The following is a 27,463-nucleotide window of genomic DNA, read 5'->3' on the forward strand; positions in this document are numbered from 1 at the left end:
CGTAAGGGAACCTGCATACCTGAGAATGTTTTTCAAGGTGAAGATGTGAAGTCTACCAATTCGCACTTGGCCAGCGCGGTGGACTATGGCCTTCTCATTCTGAGACGAAACCTGTGCCCAGCAGTGTGACATTGATGGCTTGATCATGATAAATGATTACAAAGTCCTACAGAAGCATAATTATCAACTGTACTGGTTCGGTTAGTTGAAATATAATGCAAATCGGTTCACTACCGTCCTACCCGCACGCCGTCCACACTAAGAGTGACGTACCAGATCAACTGACAGCTAACTCGATGTCGCCAGATGCGCACCACTACCGCACGCCAAACCAGTACTCGTATCTATGTTTAGTGTCTAATTATGAGCGTACTTACTAATACACTATAGTCTGATTCATAATTAGGTGTTCAAAATGTAAACAAAGGTGTTGACCTATCAAGAAAATACGTTTCAAATGGTAGTTTCTTATTTTTGACAATATTAAATTAATACAACAAAAATAAAATAATAATCTAAATAAATTAAGATCAATTCACATTTTCTAATATTTATATTAACTCAATTTCGTTCCATACAGTAATAATAATAAAAAACAAGGTTTATGGTAGAAAATTAAAATGTGATAGTGGTAACACAAATGGAACCCAAAACATTTCTTGTGCCGTCATTTTTAAGTTTCGTAGCTGATGTTATTAATTTTCGTGATTGTAATCAAACTCGAATGTATTATCGTTTTTATAGCGCGTTTGTTAAATTGGGAATAATTGTAAAGTTTTCGTTTCTTGTTGAGTTTGTTAAAGTTTTTATTTCTTGTTAATTTTGACAGTGACATTTGTTTGTTTACATTTTGGACACCTAATTATGAATCAGACTATACATCAACCATAATTAATTGTTCTGACAGAGAAATGCGTGCACCACAACGAGATGCGCCTGCGCAGGTCGGACCGGCGGGTGTTGGAGCGTGCCCGTCGCCGCACACTGCGCATGACCGTTACCATCGTATGCGTGTTCGCGCTCTGCTGGCTACCGTACGCTACCATGGCTATGTGGTGAGTAACCACCATTTGCGTGATACGATACAATACTAGCTGACCCGGCAAACGTTGTGTTGCCATATTAATAAAAAAATACATATATCGGGGAAAATACAGACATCAAAGGGAAACGTCAGTCAGTAATTCAGTAATAATAAAATAAGTTATCATAGTCAGTCGGTCAAGAATATAGCTAAATAACAATAGCGATCAAATGCGTTAGTTAGGTAAACCGACAGTTTCGCATTGGAGATGTGACCGGGTCCGTGTCTCACGGTAAACTACCCTCGTTCTCGAATACGACTGTCCGCATGGCGCTCCTTTTTTAAATAAAAGTGACGTCATGGCATCTACCTGAGGTACAAATAATAAAATTAGCAATCTTATCAAACAACGATATCGATATCCACGACATATAAATATAAGATGATGTGATGGGATATGATACGATACAATAAAGTACAGTATAGTCCGCGCCAAACTTCAAGTCCGCTCTGAAGTTAATGCGCGCAGGTGTCAGTCAGAGAGCCAATGCGGTGAACACAACTACAAGCATATACTCCGTTGCAACGTAAGTATACACTAACAGCTATTTACTCGTGGGTAAGAACAGGCAGTGGACGGTCGCGAGGGGTCCCGCGCTGTCCTCGTCCCGCTAATATCTACAATTTGCTATTGCGACGCCACTCGTTTCTATATTCGGAGCGGACTAGCAGTTTGGCGCGGACTCTACGAAAGTTTAATAACTGTCCATAGATCTATTCTAGATTTTGATGGTAAACAAGTCATGCAGGAACCTTTTCAATAAATAACCTAAATGATTATTTTCTTGTGGTTACAATAAAATTCCCTATCTCTTTTCCTGTTATATGTATGTATGTAGAGTGTAGCAAAATTCGAGCATGAGCATCATGCGCGGCTGCTTGTACGAGTATAACCTTAATTACTGAATTATTAAAACTTATTTGTTTTTAAATTTTCTATGGTTTTTCCGTTGCAACATTAATAATTAAGGAAGTTTCTTGACGAGGGTCCCCCAACGTATACTTTTTAACCAACTTCAAAAAGGAGGAAGTTCTATGTTTTATGTAGGTATTTATTCTCACATCCTTTCTGTGTTTATCAAACTGCGACTCATCAGTACTCAGAACAATTGTAGCAAAAATAAAGGATAAATTATTAAAGTGCATATTTTCACATTTTCAATGTGATTTACACGTTTATCTATCATATAAATTAATTGATCATTATACTTTGGGAATAAGTTACTTGAGTTATTAAATATTACTGATAAAATCTAAAATCAGCGATCTGTAAAATATTCCAAATCAAATCGAATAGTTTTCATTATCCCAGTCAGAATATCCGAAAATAACTAAACGTATTTCTTAGTAAGTCCCAATGATAACAATTTGTAGTTAACGACAAATCGAAATTGTTCGTCATGTACAGTCAGCTTCAAAAGTAGATGAACAAACTAAGGTTTCAAAAATAACTATACACCCAAGCGTCCATAAACAGCTGAACACCCCTTTTTTTCGAGGGGAAACCTTCAAAAGGTACCCTAACCACGTGGAAGCGACGCCGGGTTATGTGGTATTTTTACCGCACTAAAACCCTCGGTGGCCTTCCTCAACGCTTGTTGGAGAACTCTGGGTTCGCCGACGGAACACAACCGGAGTCTTCCAAGCGCGATGCCCCGATCGGGCTCTGCCCTGGGGAAGTGTTCGCTCCTCCCACAACATCTGGTGATTACGACGGTATGCGACCACACATACCGCCGTCCTTCCCGGGGTCGCTGTCCGGGCGGTTCGAGCTCCCACTCTAACCACCACCAACCCCGGAAGCCCCCATTTCGTCGCATCTTACGACAGGCAGGGGCTACCGTAGCCCTATCCTAGTCCCGGAACTACAGGGACAAGCTAAACACCCCTAACATCATAATTAAATGAACATCATAAAGTGTCAAAATTAGATGAACGCTAACGCGTCAAAAGTATTTGGACACCGTATAAGGTCCCTAATATGATATGTCATTGATCAGCTACTTTCATGATATGTCATTGTTCACTGTAGTATTAATCTACTTTAGAAACTTTATTGTGTTCATCTAATTATGGTGCTAGTTGTGTTCAGTTACTAATGAAGGCTTGAGTGAATACGTATTTTTGGAACCTTGATATTTTCATCTACTTTTGGAGCTGGCTGTACACAGTATATTTATTATTCTATGGTCACTGGTTCGATTGCTCTGTCAATAGAAGTCGGTAGCTGGTAGCGTTTCATCAACCAACTTCAAACGATATTGAAATCCGATCGAATGTAAACGTCCACTAGAAGTAATATTGTATTTTCTAGAAATGCTGCTACGTTTGAACGTTTCACGAAATAAGATCAGATTTAATAAATATAGTTCAAAAAACTAAAAATACCGCTTTTATAATAAAATCAACTAAATATTTTCACAATTATACTATTTACTGTTCCTTAATTGATTCCTACATTGAAAATTATTTTCTACTTTTTAGTTGATTTTATCATAAAAGCATGTTTTTTTTAACTATATTTATTTTATTAATTTTTAGTATTTGTTGTTATAGCGACCATCATTATGCACCGTCTGTAAAAAAATCAAGTGTCTATCTATTACGGCTTAAGATAAAGCCCCGTGACTCACGAACAGACAGCGGTTTCGTTTTACCCTTTGAGTACGGAATCCTAAACATCATTCTACAAGATGGCATATGTTTCAGTACATTTGAGTTATAGGGAAATAACTGTGCTGTGTTCTGGTTTCAAGGATGTAGTAAGGGACTCATACTGTTCCGAGGCTTTCCAGCTTAGTCCTCAGGAGTAGCGGCGCATCTGTGGCCGAGGTTAGTTGTGAATCTTGCCTTGTCTGGGGTTGGTTCGATGGTCGATGAAGCTATTTAACTTCAGATGAACTGCATGCTCGTCTGCTACCTCTATATTTATAAAACAAGTCACATGTAATACCAGCTAATTTACATATGAAGCGACTTTAGAAAGAAATTACTATATTTCTGGGAAGTGGTAATGCACCTTTAATAGGCTTCAGGTAGAACCATAGTTCTATATGGAGTTTATTACAGTATCTACCCTTAGTATGACTTTTTACGTTTTTACGAAAATGACTGTTTTTGTATTTGTTTACGTATTTCCCATATATTTCCAATCGAGTTGATACAGTCCTGTAGTAGTGTTGATGAAGAAAGAAGAAATTAGTCAACTCATCAATGAGGAGTTTTGTGTCAACCAATCCACTGACCAATCTAAACGACATTATGATTCCAGCAAAAAGCTTAATTATTGAACATGATCCTCTGAAATACAAAAAGTATTATCATTATACTTTGAAAATAAATTTCCCCACGTAAAAACGTATCCCAAAAAAGCATGAAACTTTGAAATAGAAATGTTCCATAAAAAACAACTGACAACATACCTTAGAAATTAATTATCACTTGCTTAAACGGTGAAGGAAAACATCGTGAGGAAACCTGCATACCTGAGAGATTTATAAAAAAAAATCTCAAAGGTATGTGAAGTCTACCAATACACACTTGGCCAGCGCGGTGGACTATGGCTTAATCCTTCTCATTCCGAGGGGAGACCCGTGCCAAGCAGTGGAACAGTAATGGGTTGATGATGAACATACCATATATTACCAACACTACTACAGTCCGCCAGGGGCCCTGTTTGCAAATGTATGGGCAAATACGTAAACAAATAAATAAAAAATATCTATTCATCAGTAATTTTTGTAAAAACATAATAACTAATACTAAGGGTACAGATATGGGTGCCAGTTATCACTTGCAACCATATAGACTAGTCATCAATCTTATAAAAAGAATTGCCGTATTCATTAAGACATCGCAGAAAGTATAGACACGACGAACAGATAACATCTTTTCTCGAGGAAGTTGGTTAAAAGGAACTGAATCTGAAAACTTTATTAACTAAGGTAGAAGTTTTAATGGATTGACTAGGGCTGTCCACACCCAGTTATATATTTTTCTTATAGCGGCACTAGTGTTCCCTATTTTGGGATTGTTACATAATCATTGGTGAATCCAGGATTTATCAAGACACTTAGAAGCTGGTAGAACCCTTTGTGGTTCAACTCCGGCGGTACCACTGCCACACTTATTTCTGCCTCATAACAGCAGTGGAAAACGCTGCTGTGTTCTGGTTTGAAAAGTGCGGTAAGACATTTTTCGAGGCGTTCCACCTTAGTCTTCAGGAGTAGCGGCGAATCTGTGGCCTGCTTCCGTAGGAATATCTAATCCTATCTGGATACTGGGCGGCAGTAGCCACTAGTTATCAGGTGGACTGCATTCTCGTCTGCTACTCCTATATTATAAAAAAACTCTCACAGTAAAAAATAATATACTTTAGTTCGACAAAAAACTAATAAAAATTGATCCGTAAAGAGTGGCTTTTAATCCGGGGCAGAAATTGAATTTACCGCTGTCCGTGGAAATAGGTCGTAGGGCCAAATATGTCACAATTTTTCCGCCCTGCCGCCCGAAGCGAGCCGCTGTGGTAAAGTAGTATCAAGTTTAAATTAAGATTGGTCCCAGGTGTACTTATATATGCCGATTTTGAGGCTTAAGCTCCTTAGCACTTAGCACTGGCGAACTGTGGTTGTCTGATGCCCGGCTCGGAAATGTTCAATGAGGCCTGGGAAGGAAGGGCGAAAAGTTGAATGGGGCCTCCTCCCAGTATTTCAATGTTGGTTTCATTCGGGCGACCTTTTTTTTGCTGATATATACCTTTTTTTTCTTTTTTTTTTTCTCGAGGGGGAATCTTCAAAAGGTATCCGACGACGTGGGAGCGACGCCGGGTTATGTGGGATTTTTACCGCACTAAAACCCCCCCGGTGGCCGTCCTCAACGCTTGTTGGAGAACTCCGGGATCTCCGACGGGACACAACCGGAGCCCTCAAAGCCCTGGGGGAGCAGTTTTCGCTCCTCCCACACCATGTAGTGTTTACGACGGTATGCGACCACACATACCGCAGGCCTTCCCAGGGTCGCTGGCTGGACGGTTCAAGCTCCCACTCTTGCCGCCCGCAACCCCGGAAGCCCCTTTTTAATCGCCTCCTACGACAGACAGGGGATACCGTAGCCCTATTCTAGTCCCGGGACTACAGGGACATTGCTAACATATACCTACTCGTATGTCACGGATAATTCGATCCTGACCACCTTTTTTTAGCTAATAACACATTACATATATAGACATGACATTTATATGAACATTTCACCCAACTGCTATTTAGTTCGGATGGATTAGCAACTGTGTTTCAGGGCCCCCCTTGGATAGGAGGTCCCTCTCCCTCTTTCGCACGCCCCTTCCCCCTTAATTCGCCCTTAAAATTATACGAATTCAGATGACACCTTTTGAATTTGGTTAAATGTTAAACTTCAAAGAGCATGGAAATTAAACATGATGTAGGGTTCTTGCTCGTTTGCTTTATGTAATAACTTTTACAAACAATCTGAGATTATCACATGCTTTAATAGTAAATAAATACATCGTGAAACCTATGCACCTGAGGAATCTTTAAAAAGGCCACAAAAGTGTGTGTGTCTTACTTAAATTTAAATTATTTTACACTTTGTAGTGATACTGAAGTCGGTTGTATTTTTAGGGTTCTGTACGCAAAGGGTTAAAACGGAGCCCTATAACTACGCCTCCGTTGTCTGTCCGTTTGGCCGTTTGTCCGTCTGTCAGACTGTCACAGGGCTCTATTTCTAAACTAGTTGTTGTAACGACAAATACAAAAAATAAAATAATCCTAAAAATAGACAGGGTTTGCCATACAACAAATCGCTATTGTTTTTTACTTTTAACATGACCACGAAGTCTAACCGAGTTGTTTTAAAAATTCGAGTGAACGATTTCAATCGTTTTCGTTTGTCTTTTTTTTCTCCGGACGTCTGTCATGTGCGAATACACAAAATATTTTGTGTGGATTCTTTACTTTCGTTCGCTTTGAAAATGTAAGCCGAAAATACTTTCGAAATTAAATAACCATCAAACGGTTTGTGGTTTTCCGTATATAGAAATGGAGCGTTTTATATTTCTATGACATGAAAAACGTTTTAGGGATCCGTACCCAAAAGGTTAAAAAGAAAACTACACTTATTTTTTACAGAATATGTATAATGATAACCGCTATAACTAAAAATACTAAAAATAAAAAAAAATCTCCAAAATAAATCCAAAAGTCACTATTTTTCAGCTTTTTCGTTTTATCGATTAAGCCGTAACAGGCAGACAATGCTAATTCTCACAATACATTCAATTTCTATAGTTGCTGTGACAACAAATACAAAAAATAAAAAACAAATGAAAGGACAATGCCCATGAAAGTATGGACCGCCATTCAGAGTTGCTTCAAATTGAAACTTGTTGTGGACGATATATAATTAACAAATACTTATTTTTTAGATCAGCACCCGGGTTTTGAAGTTATTTACCGAAATGTTACATAACCTCAAAATCGAAAATATCCGACGATAGATTGATGGTCGATTTTAACTGATAGTAGGTACCTATAATGTAGTTCGATTAACATATTCCATTTACTTTTAAAGGTGGTAGGTAAAAAAACCTAAAATAATCCTAAAAACCTAAAAAATGAATTCCGAGTATAAAATACCGCCATTTTAATTTTTAAGAACAACAATCAACATTTCGTCTTATTTTATCTTAAATGGAATCCCCTGTTCAAAGAAACTATTCTGATCGACAAATTATGTAAAATAAACAAAAAAAAAATATTTTAATATTACTTTCATTTTGACGCATGAGAAAACTCAGTACCAAGAATGGGCATTCTCCTTTCTTTGATATAGAACCCACCGTGCGAGTTCGACTATCACTTACCCAAGTATTTATGTAAAGCAACCTAACAATATTCTGCTCACTTGTTTCTGAATTTAAGTCTTTTTAGGCAAACACCGTTTAAATAAAAAGGAAATACATTAATTTCCTTAAAGCCCCGAGGATTACATCGGTAAAGTTTTATAAAACCGCTTCAGGAGCCTACAAGATTAGATTGTAATTGAAAGCTGACAATATTATAAAAGCGAAGTTTTTATCTTCGGTTCCATTACATACATTAGTATGTACGAATATGCTATTATTTATTTATTTATATTTTTTGCATCGAAATACTAACTAAACATTATAGATATTCTTAACCTAATGCGTTCAATTAGTTTTACAAGAATTAACAAGTAATTGAACATAGTCGCTAGCTGTTCTAAGAAACACAGCAGGTGCCGTGTAAAACAGGTCAATGATCATAATGGAATATCATATAACATATATAATGGATCAGAATGGTCATAATGTATCCGAAGTCAGGATACATAATGTACGTGTATTAACACGTACATAATAGTATATCCTTTATAATAACAGTTATACTTTAGTGGTGTGAACTTTCACCTCTTACGCCTGAGGTCCGGGGTTCACATCCCGGGCATGTATGATATTTCGAACATAAGACGCTTTCTACACTTACTGCCTCACATTAGGATTTCATGAATGGATGCCATGTACATATACAAAGATGAATACACAAACACTCACACCTAGAACATATATTTAATTTTATCACGTAGATCACTGTCTGACCGGGAATCGAACCCGGAACCCTACGTGTCTGACTGTTATGGTGACCACTCCAACAAATTACAAGCCCGCTCGACCAGGGTGGTATATTATGGCCTAATCTTTTCCACTATAAGACCCGTATCCTGCAGAGGGCCAATAAGGTGTAGTGACGATAATAAATCAAATCAATTTTTTTTGTTCAAAATAGGTTCTTTACACAGCACTTTTTGAATGTCAATAAAACTACCACCTCTTCACAAGGTGTTTCGTTATGGAGAAGAAGCGGCGAAAGAAACTCCATAACACACATCTTTTTAAAAAATGTTTTTTACAATGTTAAACTTAACCTAATAGTACACGTGGAGCTGGAACTACTGCAGACCACACCGTTTTGTCAGTCAAATAATCACTTAGTTTATAGTCAGTTTTTTTACATAGCGTTTGTTTAACGACATGTTTGAACTTTTTTTTCTGTGAGATTCAAATAGATATATAAATATAAATGACCAAATATTATATCAATGACCCACTCAATTATATCGTGCCCCTAAGCGATATCATTATGTACCTCCCAAAGTTATTGATATGATTACATTGTTATGATTGGGTAACTTATTTCGATGTGACCTATGTATAAGGACCAAACAGACAATTTGGTTATTGTAACTTTACCATAAAGTAAATGTTTCTCAGGGTGGATTGTATCAAGTAACTTTAACGTCCACAAAAGCCTAACCGTCAAACCTATGGTAAATCCAAAACCGTTATAACAACTAATACTAAAAAATAAAAATAAATAGGGGTCGTCATACAAGAAACCGCTATTTTTCGGCGTTTTCAGGTGTATCTTTTGAACCGTGTCTACAAACGACTACTGTACAACTAATACTAAAGTAAAAAAAGGAAAATTTTATGGTTTTCGGAAAACACTCCATTTTCGATTTTCGGCCACACGAAGCCACTATTTTTCTGAATTTTTCGAAATCTTTTTCTATTAAACCGTAAAGCCGGCTACAGACTCACAGATTTTTGAAGCGGGCAAAATACCGACACCAATCGAAGAACAGGCGAGAGCGAAAACGAGTAGGCAAGAATGTGATCACATTCCGCTTCTCGGGTTTTCTCAGGGGTTCTCGGCATGAGTCTGTAGCCGATGTAATATAATGCCGAGTCGGCCATTTTTGGTATTCGAATACTTTAGTACTCATATAAAAAAGAATCGAGTCAATACTCGAGTCCAGAGTATTCACAATGTACTCGAGTTAGTTACGAAGTACTCGAGTACTTTGTAACACAGTCCAATAGCACGAAGACCAAAAAAAAGGCCGTCAACTAAACAATATTAAACAAGTTGTTACTTGCACAATTGCTGCTGTATTCACTCGTTTGCCTATATAAGGTACATAAGACTGGTATCACTGGTACTCGAGTATCACTTATTACTACTCGAGTATGCGAGTTTAAGTACTCGAGTACCTGACTCGGCACATTTCTAAGGTAATATTGACTTCTATAGCTGCTATACTAAAAATGAAAATTAAATTAAATTTTGGTGATACAGAACCCTCCGGAAGCGAGTTCAACACGCACTTGGCACATTATTAATTTCCTCTAGACTCTAGCCTACGCTTGTCTGCGACAGATAACTGATTTAGCGATAAGATAGCCTTTTATTTTCTGTTGTTTTGTTCTTCTGTTAATTGGTATATTATCGTTGTTGATAATCGTTTATCATTTGATATTTCACTGGGAATGCAAAGGAATGGTAATGTTTCCGATTGTATGTATGTGTATCTCATTCTTTGACTTAGCTTTAAAGTGCAACAAATTTTAATATATAAGGTGTCGTTTGATCTTTGATCCTTCTACACTGTAGTAGTAACATAGACCATATGCTTTTTCATGTGTTTAGATTTAAGGTGTCAAGATTTTTGTTTTTACAATTACAATTAAGTTTTTACGCATTTTCATTTACCGTTTGGCATTTATGGATGTAACCCACACAAGTAATATACCGTTCTGTTATGGATTCATAATTTTAATTTAATGAAACCATCGTATTTCTGTGCTTGATTTTGGAATGCTTTTGTCCATTTCGCCGCTTCAATTCCGATTTATTTTTTCCCCGTTCTCATAAACTTTCCGTTTTGTCGTTCGTTTTTACAATCAAGCCGGAATTTTACAATCAATTTCCCACTTTTCCGATGCAATATACTGAGACTTTGCGCTGTAAACATAGCTCAAAGATGGTATAGACTTAGTTGTGACGGTACGTGTCCCGGTCGAACCATACTGGTTCTACTCCTTTCAAAGGGTTTTGGGTTTAAACAAAGTCTATTCATAATTAGTTTTAAATATTCTAAACTTTTTCTACAAGGTCATCTGTGCTTCTTAGGGGTTCTAAGTTACCTTTAGCCGACCTCAGGAAGGATTCATATGTTATTTGTAGTTGATTACTGCAACCCATGGACATCTGTAATCGACACACAATAAGATTAAAGTCCTACCTGAAGTTGACAACAAATGCGTTCCAATACGAAGCTTTCCAGCTTAGTTCTCAGGGGTAGCCCTGCGGACTAAGTTGGATCGCCTAAAATCTGAAGGTAAGGGTAACCCTTACATTCATATCAGAATACAGTAGCACTTTTAGTCGCCTTCAAGGACAGGCGGGTAGTACCGTAGCTCTATTCTGGTCCCGAGACTACAGAATTCAATAGACCTAATAACATTACGCAGATTACAGTGTATTCATCACATATTAATACTTGTACTTAGAATGTATTCCCAGCGAATGCGCTTCATCATCATCAACCCATTATTGTCCCACTGCTGAGCACGGGTCTCATCTCAGAAGGATTAAGCCATAGTCCAACGAGCTAGCCACGTGCGTATTGGTAGACTTCACATAGCTTTGAGATTTATTTTTTTTATAAATCTCTCAGGTATGCAGGTTTCCTCACGATGTTTTCCTTCACCGTTAATCAAGCGATAATTAATTTCTAATACGCACATAATTTTGAAAAATCAGAGGTGCGTGCCTGAGATTTGAACCTCGGACCCCTCGATCATAAGGCACAGTTTCTTAACCACTAGGGTATCACTGCTTTTTGCGGCGAATGCGCTTATTTCATTGTATTTGTATGTGTGTCATTCCCAATGCCCATGATACACATAAAACATACAACATGCACATACAATATACATCCATGTGTGTATATGTATACGTTACATGCTACGTATGTATATATTATATAGTTTTCTGTGACTCGCTGCGACAGCTAAATGCTTCCTTGCACAAAGGTTTCTATATATCTAGGCACCGTGTAATTTCAGCATAAGGAATAGAGATGCAAGTTATGGATGTAACTGTCGATATATGTAGGTAATAACGGCCTAATTATCGATAGGTATACCGACATCATGAAAACAAATCACGCGATATTATCCGTATATATGGGAATTTTTATTTTCAAGACTTGGTACAATAATAAATACTACAAAAACAATATAATAATCAAAATAATATAAAAAAGAGAATAAATAATACAAGCATATTTTAAATCAAATATACATCAAATTAAAGCTACATCTAAATTGCTGTCCCTGGGATGTGTTCCCAGAATGCTGGCAACATTCGCTCGTTGGATAGCGAGGCTAATTCGCTGTCCGAGGTGAGTGCCAGCTCTCTGGTCATTCAAACATGCCAAAAGAAATATTCTGGCCAAGTTTCAGAGTTCCAAAAGCTATAGATTGGAAAAAACATTTTTTTTTAAATTTTTAACGCCCCCGCACAGCCCTCTGGGGGTGAAACATGATAAAATTTGTTCTTAGTAAACTCATAGATGCTTAAAAAATTTTTTTGGTCAAGTTTCAGAGTTTTAAAAGCGATAGATTGGAAGATATTTTTTTTTTTTTAATTTTCAACGCCCCCGCACTCCCCTCTGGGGGAGGAATGTCATAAAATTAGTTTTTAGTAAATTCAAACATGCCAAAAAGAATATCCTGACTAAGTTTCATACCTATAAGAGCTGTAGTTTTAAAATGTGAATTTTTTTAATTAACACCCCCGCAACCCTTCTTGGGGGTGGAATTTCGTCAAATCCGTTCTTAGCTGACCTCTACTCGGTGAAAAGAATATTCCTACCAAATTTCAAGTCTTTAGCTCTAATGGTTCCAGAGATATCGTGATGAGTGACTATATACGTGGAAATCTCTTATATATATATAGATTAAATACAAAATAATAAAATATCAGAAACCTTTTTCGTAACATAATACATTACGTAAAATATTTACAATCTTCGGTATATCGATACCGAAGAATAATAGAGAAATATCGATGTGATTTCATTTTCAATACGATGATATAGTATCGGCGATGGTTCAATATCTATATTAATATCCATATTTTAAGATCATTATTATCAAATTTTCGATATGGCCACCCATCACTATTATTTTACATGCTTTCCACAAAGCTGGCCACATACTAGTGATGTAACTAACATTAGTGAATGACAACAGTTATTCGCACTATAACATCCACATTCACTTATACCAACTTCGGTTGATTGATGTTTACATACATTTCAGAACAACTTAAAACCAATTGGTAATAAGTCGTGAACGACCCTTCTTCGCTGTACGTGGGCTATTTACATTATAAAGTTTAATGTGTCTGGTTATTTCTAAGATTTTCTTGCACATTTTACTAGAAATTAAAATACCGAAGAATCGAACAGAAAATGTCTTAAAATGACATAATTATATATTTTGTTTCTTGCTAATAAACAACTCTAGGAAGGAAATTATTAAATGTCGCAAACATAGGTATATACTTCAGTTCTATTTTCAGCAAATTCATTTGGAAAATACCAATTAACTGTATGTTTGCCGCACAACTCCCTAGCGAGGCTTCGGGTGGCGATTCGATCGATAGTTTAATATATGTAGACTCATTATAGATACACGAAATTTATCTGTGTATGGTGTGGTAAGGGTGACATACGGTAGTTTGAAGGTGGTAGAACCCTTTGTGGTTCGACTCCGGCGGCACCACCGCCACACCTATTTCTACCTAATAACTGAAGTGTTAGGTGCTGCTGTGTTCCGGTTTGAAGGGTGTGGAAAGGGAGAAAGACTTTTCCGAGGCATTCCAGCTTAGTCCTCAGGGGTAGCGGCGCATCTGTGGCCGACCTCAGGTAGGAATATCTAATCCTATCTGGGGTTTATTACAGATGTCCATGGGCGGCAGTAGACACTTACCATCAGGTGGACTGCATGCTCGTCTGCTACTGCCATATTATAGAAAAAAAGGTCGGTGAAAAAAGAATTTTTTTTTTTTTTTTGTTAATTCATATAAGTATAGATAATATCGCATGCAATTTCCGATGTTATCGTTTACAGTAATTTTAATGTCTTCGATATAAATATCGACATCGATATCGATAATTTCATAAACGTGCATCACTACTGCTACGCTACACTCAGCTGCACTATTACTTACGTCCAAGTTTCAGCCTGTGCCATCTCTGATTAATCAGAATAGCTGAGTGGGCTGGTATTGCTCTTATAGTCTCAGTTACGGCTACATGATTTCTATGTCTATGCTTTTAGTACGCAATGTACTCGTATATCTCATGTACTAAAAGCTACGGCACTGGCCGCATTTTTTATTAATTATTATTAAACGGTTTTATTTAGCTCACCCCGTTTGTTTGTTTGGGTCAAATTTAGTAATTGAAATTTAACCCTCTTTCCGTTAACCGATTGATCTGAAATTTGTTTGCCTTTGATTCTGGTGACAATACAATTATCCATATTCAATATTATTGTGAATCCAAGATGGCCGCCGCTACAAGATGGCGGAGAACTTAGTTTTTTTCAATACCATCAATAAGGGTATCATTTGATTTCATTTGAAAGGGCTTGTCAAGTAGAATTCAGTGCACTATACAAAATCAAAATCAAAGATGGCCACTGCTACAAAATGGCGGATAATGTAGTTTTCAATCCCATCAATATGGGTATCAAAATAAAGTGCTTGGTAGGTATAATACAGTATACTATACAAAATTACAATAAGAATCTCCCACAATGTGGATATACCTACTATAATACCAGCTGATATCAATAAGACTGGGGGCTTACCAGCAGAATTAGAAATATTTGTGGGAGCAAAAGTCATGTTGCGGTCCAATATTGACGTTTCAAAGGGATTAGTTAATGGCGCTATAGAATATATCAACGAAATCGTTTGGCCCCTATTTCGTCGAACTCAGATATACGCAACAGACGTACCTTCGGTTCGAATCGACTTTGCAAGAGACGGCGTACATCTTATACACCCGAAAGCCATACAGTTTCCAGCCAAATTTAATTACGGGACGGCTGAAAGACGAATGTTGCCCTTAATATTGTCATGGGCTTCCACGGTGCATAAAATGCAGGGCAGCACTGTGGATCACGCCGTCGTATAAGTATACGCTAAACGTGCCCCACGATTTTATTTTAGTTTAATCAATGCATATGTTTAAAATTTGTATATTTCAAAAATGACATCTTTTGTTATAGGTGTTTACATAAATGTATTTTGCATTTTTAGGAATTTATGTGACCATAGATATTTCCAGAAAGTGAGTAGGTTACGAGTTACTTTATTTTGAAAATATAACAATGTATACATATCGGTACCCATGACTGTATCCATGAAATTATTTTTTAGCTTTTAGTACATTTATCTGCAATATAAAACCTATTAACTTAATTTTTTTTTTACTTTTTTATCTCTCAATATTTTGACAAGAAGTTATAACTTATTTTTTTTATATCATTCTCGTTATTATCCTTATCCTTACTAATATTATAAAACCGAATGTAACTCTGTCTGTCTGTCTGGTTGTCTTTTCTTCACGCCTAAACCACTGAACCGATTTTAATGAAATTTTGTACAAAGATAGTCTAAGACCCGAGGAAGGACATAGGATAGTTTTTATCCCGGAAATCCCACGGGAACTAGGAATGGCGATCTAAGATCGATTAATGGGAGAATCGATCTTTTGGACCAAAAAACTCGATTATTTTAATCGATATTAGTAAAGATCGAATCGTAAACTTTGCATTTGATTAAGTGATGATCTTTAACAAAGTTGTTGTCCATGAGCCCACGAAGGTTTCTGAGTTGGTACGACAAATTTTCGCCAGATGGCGCCACTGGTATTCCAATGAAGGTACGAACTTTTAGTTTTATGTATGTTAGTATATCATATTATTTTCTTTCAAAACGCGGGCGAAGCCGCGGGCAAAAACTAGTTTGAAATATGGACATGACTGAGAAACCAACTCGATGTCCGAACCAATGTTCTCAACATAACTGTCCCGCTGTTGGGCACGGGTCTCCTCCCAGAGTGAAACGAACAAATCCATAGTCGACCGCACTGCCCAAGTTCTGATTAGTAGATTTCAGACTTCGGTAGAGTAGGTTTCCTCGCGATGTATTCTTCGCTGTGTTTGTCGGCGAGTTCCCACTACCGCACTTATTTGGTTCCATATTAATAAAATGAACGAAACGAGTTTAATATGAGAATCACTTTTATTTACAATTTGGGCAGAGTAACGGCTTACACGACTGATTAAATGCGAATGAGCCACGCCCTACCAGCGCGTGGACTTAAATACTTAAGTGACAAACAGCCTAAAAACTACCCTCTCATATCACTTGTTTTGTTGTAACAAGTGACGTGATTCACAATAAATTTAACTATTCATGAAATAACATTATATTGGAAATATTTTTTTAAAAATACGAGGATAAATATTTTAATATTATTATAATTTATTTGGTATAACTAACAAAGTGTTTTGAAGTACTACCGGAAGTCGTCCATATTTTAATCTAAATATTAATTCCACATTGACAATCAAAATTAACATGATAAAAATTAATATTATATATTATAAAATGCCTCGCTGCCCATATGTTCTATGTTTTTTTTTTTTTACAATATAAGAGTAGCAAACGAGCATGCAGTCCACCTGATGGTAAGTGGCTACTGCCGCCCATGGACATCTGTTATCAACCCCAGACAGGATTAGATATTCCTACCTGAGGTCGGCAACAGATGCGCCGCTACCCCTGAGGACTAAGCTGGAACGCCTCGGAAAAGTCTGTCTCCCTTACCACACCCTTCAAACCGGAACACAACAGCGCCTAACACTGTTGTTATTAGGTAGAAATAGGTGTGGCGGTGGTGCCACCGGAGTCGAACCACAAAGGGTTCTACCACCTTCAAAATCTATGTTCTATGTATATTAAAGGAAGTGATAACTACTTTAGGCTATCACTATACCGCTATATGCACTACCAATGTATGGCTAGCACTAAAGTCGAATTCAAATTCTAATTTGATTCCCAGGTACATGGTAGACCGTGACTCAGCGTCACGGGTCTCGCCCCAGGTCCAGGACCTGCTGTTCGCGATGGCCGTCTCCAACTCCTGCATGAACCCGCTGGTGTACGGCTCCTACACCCTGAGACTGAGGGGCGTCCTGAAGAGGATCCTCAGGAATCTGTGCTGCAGGTCCACAGCTGCATCAGAGACATTGGGTAAGTAACTTTAGCCAACCAGCGTGACCGCGCGATCACCGTACTTGACTGACACGTAATGAGCTTCGGGTTCGATTCCCGGCCAAATAAATTTAGATTTTTGTTCTGGGTCTGGGTGTTTGCGTATTCGTCTTTGCGTCTGTCCTTGACACGACATATTTATATATATTATATACATATCTACAATGATAAATTAAATTATCCGATACATGATTAAATACGAACCGACTCAAAGAGAAAGTAATTATACAATTCTCATTAATTATTCAAGTCTCATTCAAAAAAAAGTTGATTAAATAAAGCTCATGAGATAACTCTTATATTACTTGCATATTACCGGAGTTATAGGTATGTTAACATTTAACCGCACATTAAATGAGAAAGATAATTAGGTGGTAACTTTGTGGTTTGATCTACGTACCTTGTCATTAATTACTGTCCCACTGCTGGGCACGGGTCTCCTCTCAGAGTGAAAGTTTAGGACATACTTGAAGGTGGTAAAACCCTTTGTGGTTCGACTCCGGCGGCACCACCGCCACACCTATTTCTACCTAATAACAGCAGTGTTAGGCGCTGCTGTGTTCCGGTTTGAAGGGTGTGGTAAGGGAGACAGACTATTCCGAGGCGTTCCAGCTTAGTCCTCAGGGGTAGCAGCGCAACTGTGGCCGACCTCAGGTAGGAATATCTAATCCTATCTGGGGTTGATTACAGAGTTCCATGGGCGGCAGTAGCCACTTACCATCAGGTGGACTGCATGCTCGTCTGCTACTCTTATATTATAAAAAAAAAACATAGTCTACTGGTAGACTTCACACACATTCAATTTTTTTCAAGCGTAAAGTCTCCTTAGTATGATTTCCTTGCGTGTCAAATCAAGTTTTAGTGATTTTGATTTGACTTGATTTGATTTCATTGATGCATCCTCAGGGGTACAAAGGTTAGGGTTTACCTGACTTCAGTCCTTCCAGACCTTATCTGGGTTTGATTACAATTGTCCAAGGATGGCAGTAGTCCAGTACCATTAGCTGGACTTCATGATCGTTCGGTAATTATATCCTAGCACATAACATATTAACGTATACCTATTTTTTATAGCACGAATCTTTTTAACCGACTTTCCAAAGTAAATTCCAAGGTTATCTATTCGTTGCGTATATTTTTTACGCATGTTCAGCGATTGTTTTGCGATACTGCAACCGATAGACATGATTCAAACGCCATTGTATGGGACTAGTTTCAAATGATCCCATTACGTGGAAATTGGAAAATGTTTGTTAGTTTTCCCGGAAAATCGGAAAAAAACATGGTGTCTTATAAACTTATATAACTCGAGTATTCTTGGACCAATTGCAATTTTCTTTTTTTTATTTGAAAGGGTGTTTCATTGCGATACTTTCGTACCTTGACATGAATATAGTCTGATTATGGGATCTTTAGTTATTATATATTATATTATAGAAACTTTCATCCCAGTTCACACACTACTTAATTCTGATTGATTGACGCGTGACATTTTTTTTTTTTTTTATAATATGAGAGTAGCAGACGAGCATGCAGGCCACCTGATGGTAAGTGGCTACTGCCGCCCATGCACATCTGTAATCAACCCCAGATAGGATTAGATATTCCTACCTGAGGTCGGCCACAGATGCGCCGCTACCCCTGAGGACTGAGCTGGAACGCCTCGGAAAAGTCTGTCTCCCTTACCACACCCTTACAAACCGGAACACAGCAGCGCCTAACACTGCTGTTATTAGGTAGAAATAGGTGTACATATATTTGAGGACATCTTATTACCAATTCGTGATTAGTTACGACTCAGAGACATATTCTCTATTATTTGACTATGTAATCTATATTGATGTTTCGTCAATTTTAGACACCACCCACACAGAATTTTTGTAGTAGTGATGTGATGTGATGTGATGTCATGTGATGTGATGTGATGTGATGAGATGTGATGTGATGTGATGTGATGTGATGTGATGTGATGTGATGTGATGTGATGTGATGTGATGTGATGTGATGTGATGTGATGTGATGTGATGTGATGTGATGTGATGTGATGTGATGTGATGTGATGTGATGTGATGTGATGTGATGTGATGTGATGTGATGTGATGTGGCATGACATGACATGACAGTTAGTTAACATGTAACTACATAACATGTGTGGGCGTAGCGTGCTAACAACACGGTATGTTTTATCAAAATCATCTGTTGAACGCTAGTTTCCGTAAACAAGTTGAACGAACGAATGATAAACACACATCAGCATCGTTGTACCTACTCACGGGCACGTGCCAATACTGACATAGGCGTACGTGTACCGTGGCATAGTCTAAGAGCCGACTGCATGATTTGTACACCCATCTGATTTTAATTTAAATACTCGTACGTTTATAGAGTCGTTCATACCTAAATAATGTTATTTCACAAGTAACTAGTATTTATACTCGACTAGCTTTTACAAGCGGTTTCGCTCACCATCACAGGTTGATGACCATAGTTGGTTTTTCATTCCACGTGAACAGTAATTTCAGTATAAAAGTTACCCTATGTCCTTTTCTGGACCCCTGACAACGTGTGTACAAAATTTTATGACAATCGGTTTCGTAGTTAAGGCAAGCGTAGCAAACGTAGTAAACGTAGCAAAGAAACAAGTAAAGAAACAAACACATTTATAATATTAAGTTACGATTGTAAGGTTACATTTATTATTATACCTTATTGCATTAGTTTAACATTATAAAAATAAATAAAATTAAAATAAGTTTAAAACCTTTCACTCGAAAAATAATGCTGGCCACATATTTAAATTGGCTGTAACGCTGTATTCGTGATTTAAAAAAACAAAAGTGGATTATGGCGGGAAACGGCAGATGTCAAGGACGATGTGTGTGGAGGTCATGGAATTAATTAAAAATAACTAGCTGGATTCAAGTCTTTCATTGGAGATACCCCCAACAATATATAAAATTATTTATTAGAAACAATTTACACACAATGTGGCACTTTTACAAGCGCAATCTATTATGTATCAAGAAATAGAGCTCTGAGACAAATAGACAGACGGACGGATAGAGAGAAAGTGGAGGCTTAGTAATAGAGTCCCGATTTACCAGTCAGAGGTGCATGCAGGTTCAGAGGTGGGATAACCTCGGACCCCCAACTGAGAGGCCGAGTATAAAATACTAAGCTTTCTTAGTAGTTTAAATTTATACTACTCCTAGCAAAACGGGAATGCAGTCCGTCTATCGTCCGTTATGTGGCTCCTGCCACCCGAGGTCATTTACCCTAAAATGTTCTACCTAAAAAGTCAGGCTATAACTTTGGGCTGCAAAACCCTAAAAATTGAAATTGAAATAACGTAGTCGCCTCCTGTACTATAATTGTACCCTAGACATGTTCATAAAATGATCGGTAACTTCACTTACAAGACAGTTTGACAGGCGGAAATCGACAAAACATGAGGGATTATTCCCACGTGCAACCTGTGTACAGTTTCTCAATACCAACATGATAATTATAATAGATAGGTAGTTTCTGGGACAACAGTGTTGTCATATATATACCTATTTCTGCTACCATGTTCCGGTTTGAAGAATGTGGTAAGAGAGACGTTTTCGAGGCGTTCCATCTTAGACCTCAGGGTTATCAAAGGCTGACTGCAGATGTCCATGGATGGCAGAAGCCGATGGCAGAAGAATGGTAAGGCCATTACGTGTACTGCATATTCATCTGCTACTTCAATATTATAAAATACACGAATATAAACTTGAAAAAACAAACTAAAGAGCTTAGACTTGTAATACAAGCGACGAAACTTACTACTTAGATATTTTATTTACACTACAAAAAAATATAAAGAGACATCCATAAAACATCAAACAAAAAATCATTATCTATAAAATAATATTTCATAACAATTATATTTTGAATCATAAAATCGAATGGACTTAAAAATCATTTACGCTCGTTAATAATGAAACTTTCTAATGTCTTACACCAAAGATCTTTCAGTCAAACATTCCTCATTATTATTTAATAATAATAATAATAATATAATACTTTATTGCCTCAATATACAAAACAATAAGAATTACAATTAAGATTTACAAAAAAAGAAACAAACATAAGATTGTAGAGGCAAAAGGAGGTGGCTCAGCGTTTGCTGACACAGAGTCAGGGTTCCGTGCAGCGCTGTTTTTCAGCCACATCCTTGTCCCTCAGATGTTAAGCGGGCATTTTGAAATTTAATATTTGGAAGCCAAAAATTTATTATTCATGGATCTTGTACTATAAACTATGGGCATGTTCGCAAAATTGATCGCTGAAAGGCTTCACTTGCTAGATTGTCTGCGGAAATCGAGAGATGAAATATGAGGCACGAGTAGATTCCCCGCGTCGCCGCCGTACTCGTAAAGTTTCACAAACCCAACGAGAAAACTAGATATTTCTTGGAACCAAGGTGTCACCTATGTAAATTCTTCCTAATAACTGAATTGGCAAGCTCTGTTATATTTATTTATTTACACATGTATGTACGTCACTCTGATTTTATAATTTACGTGCGAATTAGAAATCAATTATTACTTGCTTAATGGTGAAGGATTACAAACAAAAGTTTTACGAAAGGATTGGTACGCTTCGTATCATATCGAATCGCATCCTATCTTATATCATATGGTCATACTTAAAATAAAACATTTTAAACTACTTTGCTGCTAGATATATCCCACATAACCCCGTGTCGCTCCTACGACACTGGGTACCTTTTGAAGGTTTCCCCCTCGTAAACAAAAAAAAAAAAGGTATTTCTCTAAAACTTTCGACATTCACTAGCCAATTTTACAGTGCCTATTTTAGTTTAAAAAAATATTCTTATTTTTTCCAAGCGCTCCAAAAGAAGTAAAACTTTAAAAACATCCAATACAAATAACGAACTAAACAGACCGAAGAGCTTGCTAGCCAAGCTAAGTAAACTTACTAAATAGGCCTGTATTTACGTTGTAAAAACTTTTAAAAGAACAACCATAAATCTTTATTGTGGGCGGAGTAGGTAAAGAGAATAAAGTATATCTTTAAGTAGGTAAATATGTATAAGAAGAGCAAAGTTAGTAAAATACGTAAATAGCTGTAAACATAAAGCTCATTTGTCATATGAACCTTGTATGGGAAGTGCAGTGTTAATAAAAACCAGTTCTTTGAAATCACATAGAGATCTTTCAGTCACGACTTCGGTCATGAGATACATATTGATATTGTCATTTCAGTTTCTGCCTTAACTGACAGGTGGTTCGACTGGGGAGGTATAACCCCTACCGGGTGTAGGGGTTTGGGTTTGGGTGGATCGGTTTGATGCATGACATATCGTAGTCTTCAGAATGTCAGTCTGTGATCGGCTTTAGGTAGAGCCTTTGTTCTGTAAGTTATATATGAAGCTGAGTGCAGATCACAGACAACAATGAGTTCAAAAATGTCACCACACATGAGGGCCCAAATTTCAACTCACCAGGATATTTGAAGGTGGTAAAACCTTCTATGGTTAGACTCCGGCGGCACCACCGCCACGACTATTTCTACCTAACAACAATAATGTTTAAGTTGCTGTATTCTGGTTTAAAAGGTAGGGGTAGTATCATTGGTTGCAAACTTCAGGTAGGAGTTTAATCTTATCAGGGGTTAATTACAGATATCCATGGGTTACAGTAGCCACTTACCATCAAGTGAGTTCAAGCTCACCTAACCTAACAACAACAATGTTTAGCGTTGCTGTATTCAAAGGTAGGGGTAGTATCATTGGTTGCAAACTTCAGGTAGGAGTTTAAACTTATCAGGGATTGATCACAGATATCCATGTTACAGTAGCCACTTACCATCAAGTGAGTTCAAGTGAGTTTGGTATATCAATGTAATAAAAAAACATATACAAATTACATTTGATCAATTTCACTGTATCAATTTAATTGTACAACTGTAACATTTGATTTTGTTTACAGTGACGTCATATATTATTTCGGCGCCGAACCAGCTTGATTTAATGAAACGAACACACGTTTAAAATAAACAATAAACATGTTTTATTGAAGATCTGGGAAATTATATTTGAATGATTTTTCAACGAAAACGAATTCGTAATCCAAAATTAATTAAGAGAGCGAATTGGATATACAGTAAAATTTATTTATTCGGAAACAATATTAGTTCTTTAATACGAGCAGGATTGGTCTTTTCACTACTTTCTTGAAGACTTGAAGAGTCCTTTTCTTCAAGAGAATTTCAAAGGAAGAGACTATTCTCCAAGCGACTTTCGTAGAAGTAATGAGCGTTGCAATAGGAATACAAGTATTGAGATCAAACAAAGAGAAGACCTATTTTTAACACGCTTTTATTAGCTTGGGTTGTATGTTTGTATGTATGTATGTTTGTATGTATGTATGTTTGTATGTATGTAAGTAACAAGTAACGGAATCTTTGAACCCGATTTCTATCCACTTTGAACGTTCAGTTTAATTCAAAATTTTGAAGAATTATGACCAAAAACCGATGACAATACACGATTTTAATAATTTTGTACCATTGTCCTTATCAACATCCTCAGGATTAACGATTTTCGAGGCGAGATTGTTCAAGCGCCTTACTATGCAACTACTAGCAACTTACTAAGCCTTACTAGCACCTTAAAAAGTATGGGGCGCTTTTCGAACCTGATACTCGTAAATGGAGCACCCCACGTTTTTTTCACCATTATACTAATTACTGTTCCTTAATTGATTCTTAGATTGAAAATTATTATCTACTTTTTAGTTGATTTTATTATAAAAGCGTGTTTTTTTAGTTTTTTGAACTATATTTATTATTAAGTATAAAAAATACGCTTATTCTAAAAGTACAGTAATCAATATAGTTATGACGTAAGGATTGGTAACCGGCACTTCCTACTATGTTTTTAAATAAAGGGAAGAACATCTGTTTAAATTATTGTATAAAATACCTGTATATCTAACAAAAAACAACAATAGTAAACTTTTTAAAATCTCCTTAAAATCAAATGAATGAATGAGATGAATAACAACGCTCATAATTAGTCACTAAAAGTGAAGTAACTGAATAAATTGGATCTAAAGGTTCCTTCTTTTGAAATTGTAAAATCAAAGTCGCAGTTACAAGTCTTTTATAGAAGTCTTGTATAAATATCTAAAAAGGGCTTTTATTTCTTGCTTCCGCAGTTGGGAATGAATAAAGGGTGTCACTTGACCGTAAAATTATTTTCCTCCAGCTATTTATATTGAACTAGTTTTTTCCCGTGGCTTCGCCTGCGTTTAATAGAAAATAATATGACATATTATAATCGATTATGATATGAAAAATAATCGATTATTTGGTCCAAAAGATCGTTTCTCCGATTAATCGATCTTAGATCGCCATCCCTAGGTCCCGTGGGATTTCCGGCATAAAACTATCCTATGTCCTCTCTCGGGTCTCAGACTATCTTTGTACAAAATTTCATTAAAATCGGTTCAGTGGTTTAGGCGGGAAGAAGAGACAACCAGACAGACAGACAGACAGACAGACAGAGTTACTTTCGAATTTATAATATTAGTAAGGAAGTAAGGATTCCTCGCTTTAACAACCTTAGCTCCGGTCTAGATTCAAAATAACGTGAAAAATATTATTTCCTTGTGATCGTCGTCAACCCATAAGGGTGCCTTTTCACCAAAGATGTGCAAGATACTAAGCTATTGTCTCTGTAGTTCCGGGACTAGAATATGGTTACGGCATCCCCTGCTTGTAAGAGGCGATTAAAAGGGGACTTCCGGGACAGCCGGCGGCAAAAGTAGGAGCTCCAACCACACGGCCAGGTCCCCGGGACGGACGGTGGCATGTGTGGCCGCATACACCATCATGGTCGTACACAACAAGTGGTGTAGCGAGCTTATGCTGGGCTATACCTAGGCGGAGACCGACGGGGCAACGCACTTAGGACTCCGGTTGAAATTATGTTCAAACTCAGGCAATCATACTGGTGAGTTTAACACACATTCGTGGCTTAGGTACCACGCATATCCCTAACTAACTATGAGTCACAGGGATTTAGGTCATAACAATCTACCACGGCGGCCAAGTCCGGATTTGTAGTGTTATAATAATTATTTATAATACTTTGTCTTTAGATACTTCATCGCCACAATACACGGGCTTGCTCTCAAAGAGAGAAAGATGTTCGTAGCCTCCTGCGCAAACCAAATGCTTATTAGTAGACTTCATCATCATCATCAACCCGTTATTGTCCCACTGCTGGGCACAGGTCTCTTCTCAAAATGAGGATTGGGCCGTAGTCCACCGCGCTGGCCAAGTGTATATTGGTAAACTTCACATATCTTTGAGGTTTTTTTATATAAATCTCTCAGGTGTGCAGGAAGCTCCTTTACCGGCGACAAATTTTTGAAAATTCAACGGTGCTCGCCTGGAATCGAACCGGTCTATGATCGAGAGGCAAAGCTTTAACCAATAGTCTACTGCTTCCATGACTACATTATTAATAACATCTGTCGCCATCCTCCGTTTACTTTAATTGATAAACTTTACTATATTAATTCCAACGTGATAACTTAGAAGTTTAATGAACTTCATTATAGAAATTATATACACGAGGAAGTTATTAAATGATATCACATTATGTAACGTGGTGTACCCTATAACTACTTTTTGAAGGTGGTAGAACCCTTTGTGGTTCGACTCCGGCGGCACCACCGCCACACCTATTAATACCTAATAACCGCAGTGTTAGGCGCTGCTGTGTTCCGGTTTGAAGGGTGTGGTAAGGGAGACATACTTTTTCGAGGCGTTCCAGCTTAGTCCTCAGGGGTAGCGGCGCATCTGTGGCCGACCTCAGGTAGGTATACCTAATCCTATCCGGGGTTGATTACAGATGTCCATGGGCGGCAGTAGCCACTTACCATCAGGTGGACTGCATGCTCGTCTGCTGCTCCTATATTATAAAAAAAAAACTACGCCATGCTCGTAGCTATGTAGGTCATACTTACCATCAGGTGCATTGCATGTATGTTGCTTTCTATATTATAGTAGGTAAATATAGTTTAAAACCCACGCTAAAATAGCACAAGGAAAATCGTTAATCATGACTACCGTTGAGGAAAATGGTACAAAATTATTAAAGTTGTGTATGTCATCGGTACTTGATAATTGTTCAAAATTTTGAATGAATCTGACCGTTCAAAGTGGGTAAAAATTATTTCCAAGATTCTCTTATATATCTACCCAGATACATACTCGTACATACATATAGGTTTAGCTAATAAAAGCGTAGTAATTACGCAAAAATATAGCAAGAGGCATTTCATTAGATATGCCACTCAATGGAGTTCGTAAAATATTTTTTTTTACATTTTTTATTTCTCGCCCTAAAAGTCGCATTTCAATTCAATACAATTGTTTTCAAATTCATTCATTTTTTCCAGTCATTTCGAAACAAATTGACAGAAGGACAAACACACGAGTGACACACTTTATACTCCATAAATAGAAAGTTTAATAGCAGAAGTAGCTATAAGATAAGGGAATTAGCTCTCATCTCTTAAATGCTATGAGTGTTCAAATAAAAAAGGGTTCAGTTTTTGTTTTTTCGCACGGAACCCTAAAACACGCAGAGACACTTAGGCCTCCCACGCACATGTTCACATGACTACATGCCAATCATAGGTCGCCTCATGTGCTCTATCAATTCGGTTACCATATGTGGCCCTGATCAAAATTCGATTACTAATATTTCTTCATTATTTGCTGGGCCGTCGAACACAATGTCTAGTGAAGCGATGACGACGTTTCAATTTATATTTGTTACAAAAATAGACGAACATTTCGGGTACCGTATATTGAACGACATATTAAATGCCAATTTCAGATTCTTAGTTCACTATCGGCAATTATTATATAATATATCTCTTTCGGTTTCTCTCAGGGCCGGATTTAAGGGAGGGCAAACGGGGCGGCAGCCCCGGGGCCCCCACAAAAGAGGGGCCCCCACAATAGAGACGTCGGATTTTTTTTTAATTCCGACTAGTAAACACTAGTAAAAAAAAGTAATATTTTCCTTTTTCCGCTGTTTTACCTTTATCTACAGTACTTTGTACAAACC

The 27,463-nt window shown here is 37.4% G+C and overlaps 1 protein-coding gene across 1 annotated transcript in view; it reads left to right on the plus strand.

The window, feature by feature from the left end:
• Window positions 1-27,463, plus strand: part of NGR-A29 (neuropeptide receptor A29) — a 99,554-nt gene that overhangs the window by 47,671 nt on the left and 24,420 nt on the right. Inside the window, exons 5-6 of the mRNA XM_073082251.1 lie at window positions 908-1,055; window positions 17,111-17,301. Coding sequence (XP_072938352.1) covers window positions 908-1,055; window positions 17,111-17,301 — 339 coding nt within the window. The remainder of the gene's footprint in view (window positions 1-907; window positions 1,056-17,110; window positions 17,302-27,463) is intronic.

The sequence above is a fragment of the Epargyreus clarus genome, unplaced genomic scaffold, assembly GCF_041222505.1.
Source record: "Epargyreus clarus isolate Ecla_fem2 unplaced genomic scaffold, WU_Ecla_fem_2.2 ptg000017l, whole genome shotgun sequence".
Classification (NCBI taxonomy): Eukaryota; Metazoa; Arthropoda; class Insecta; order Lepidoptera; family Hesperiidae; genus Epargyreus; species Epargyreus clarus.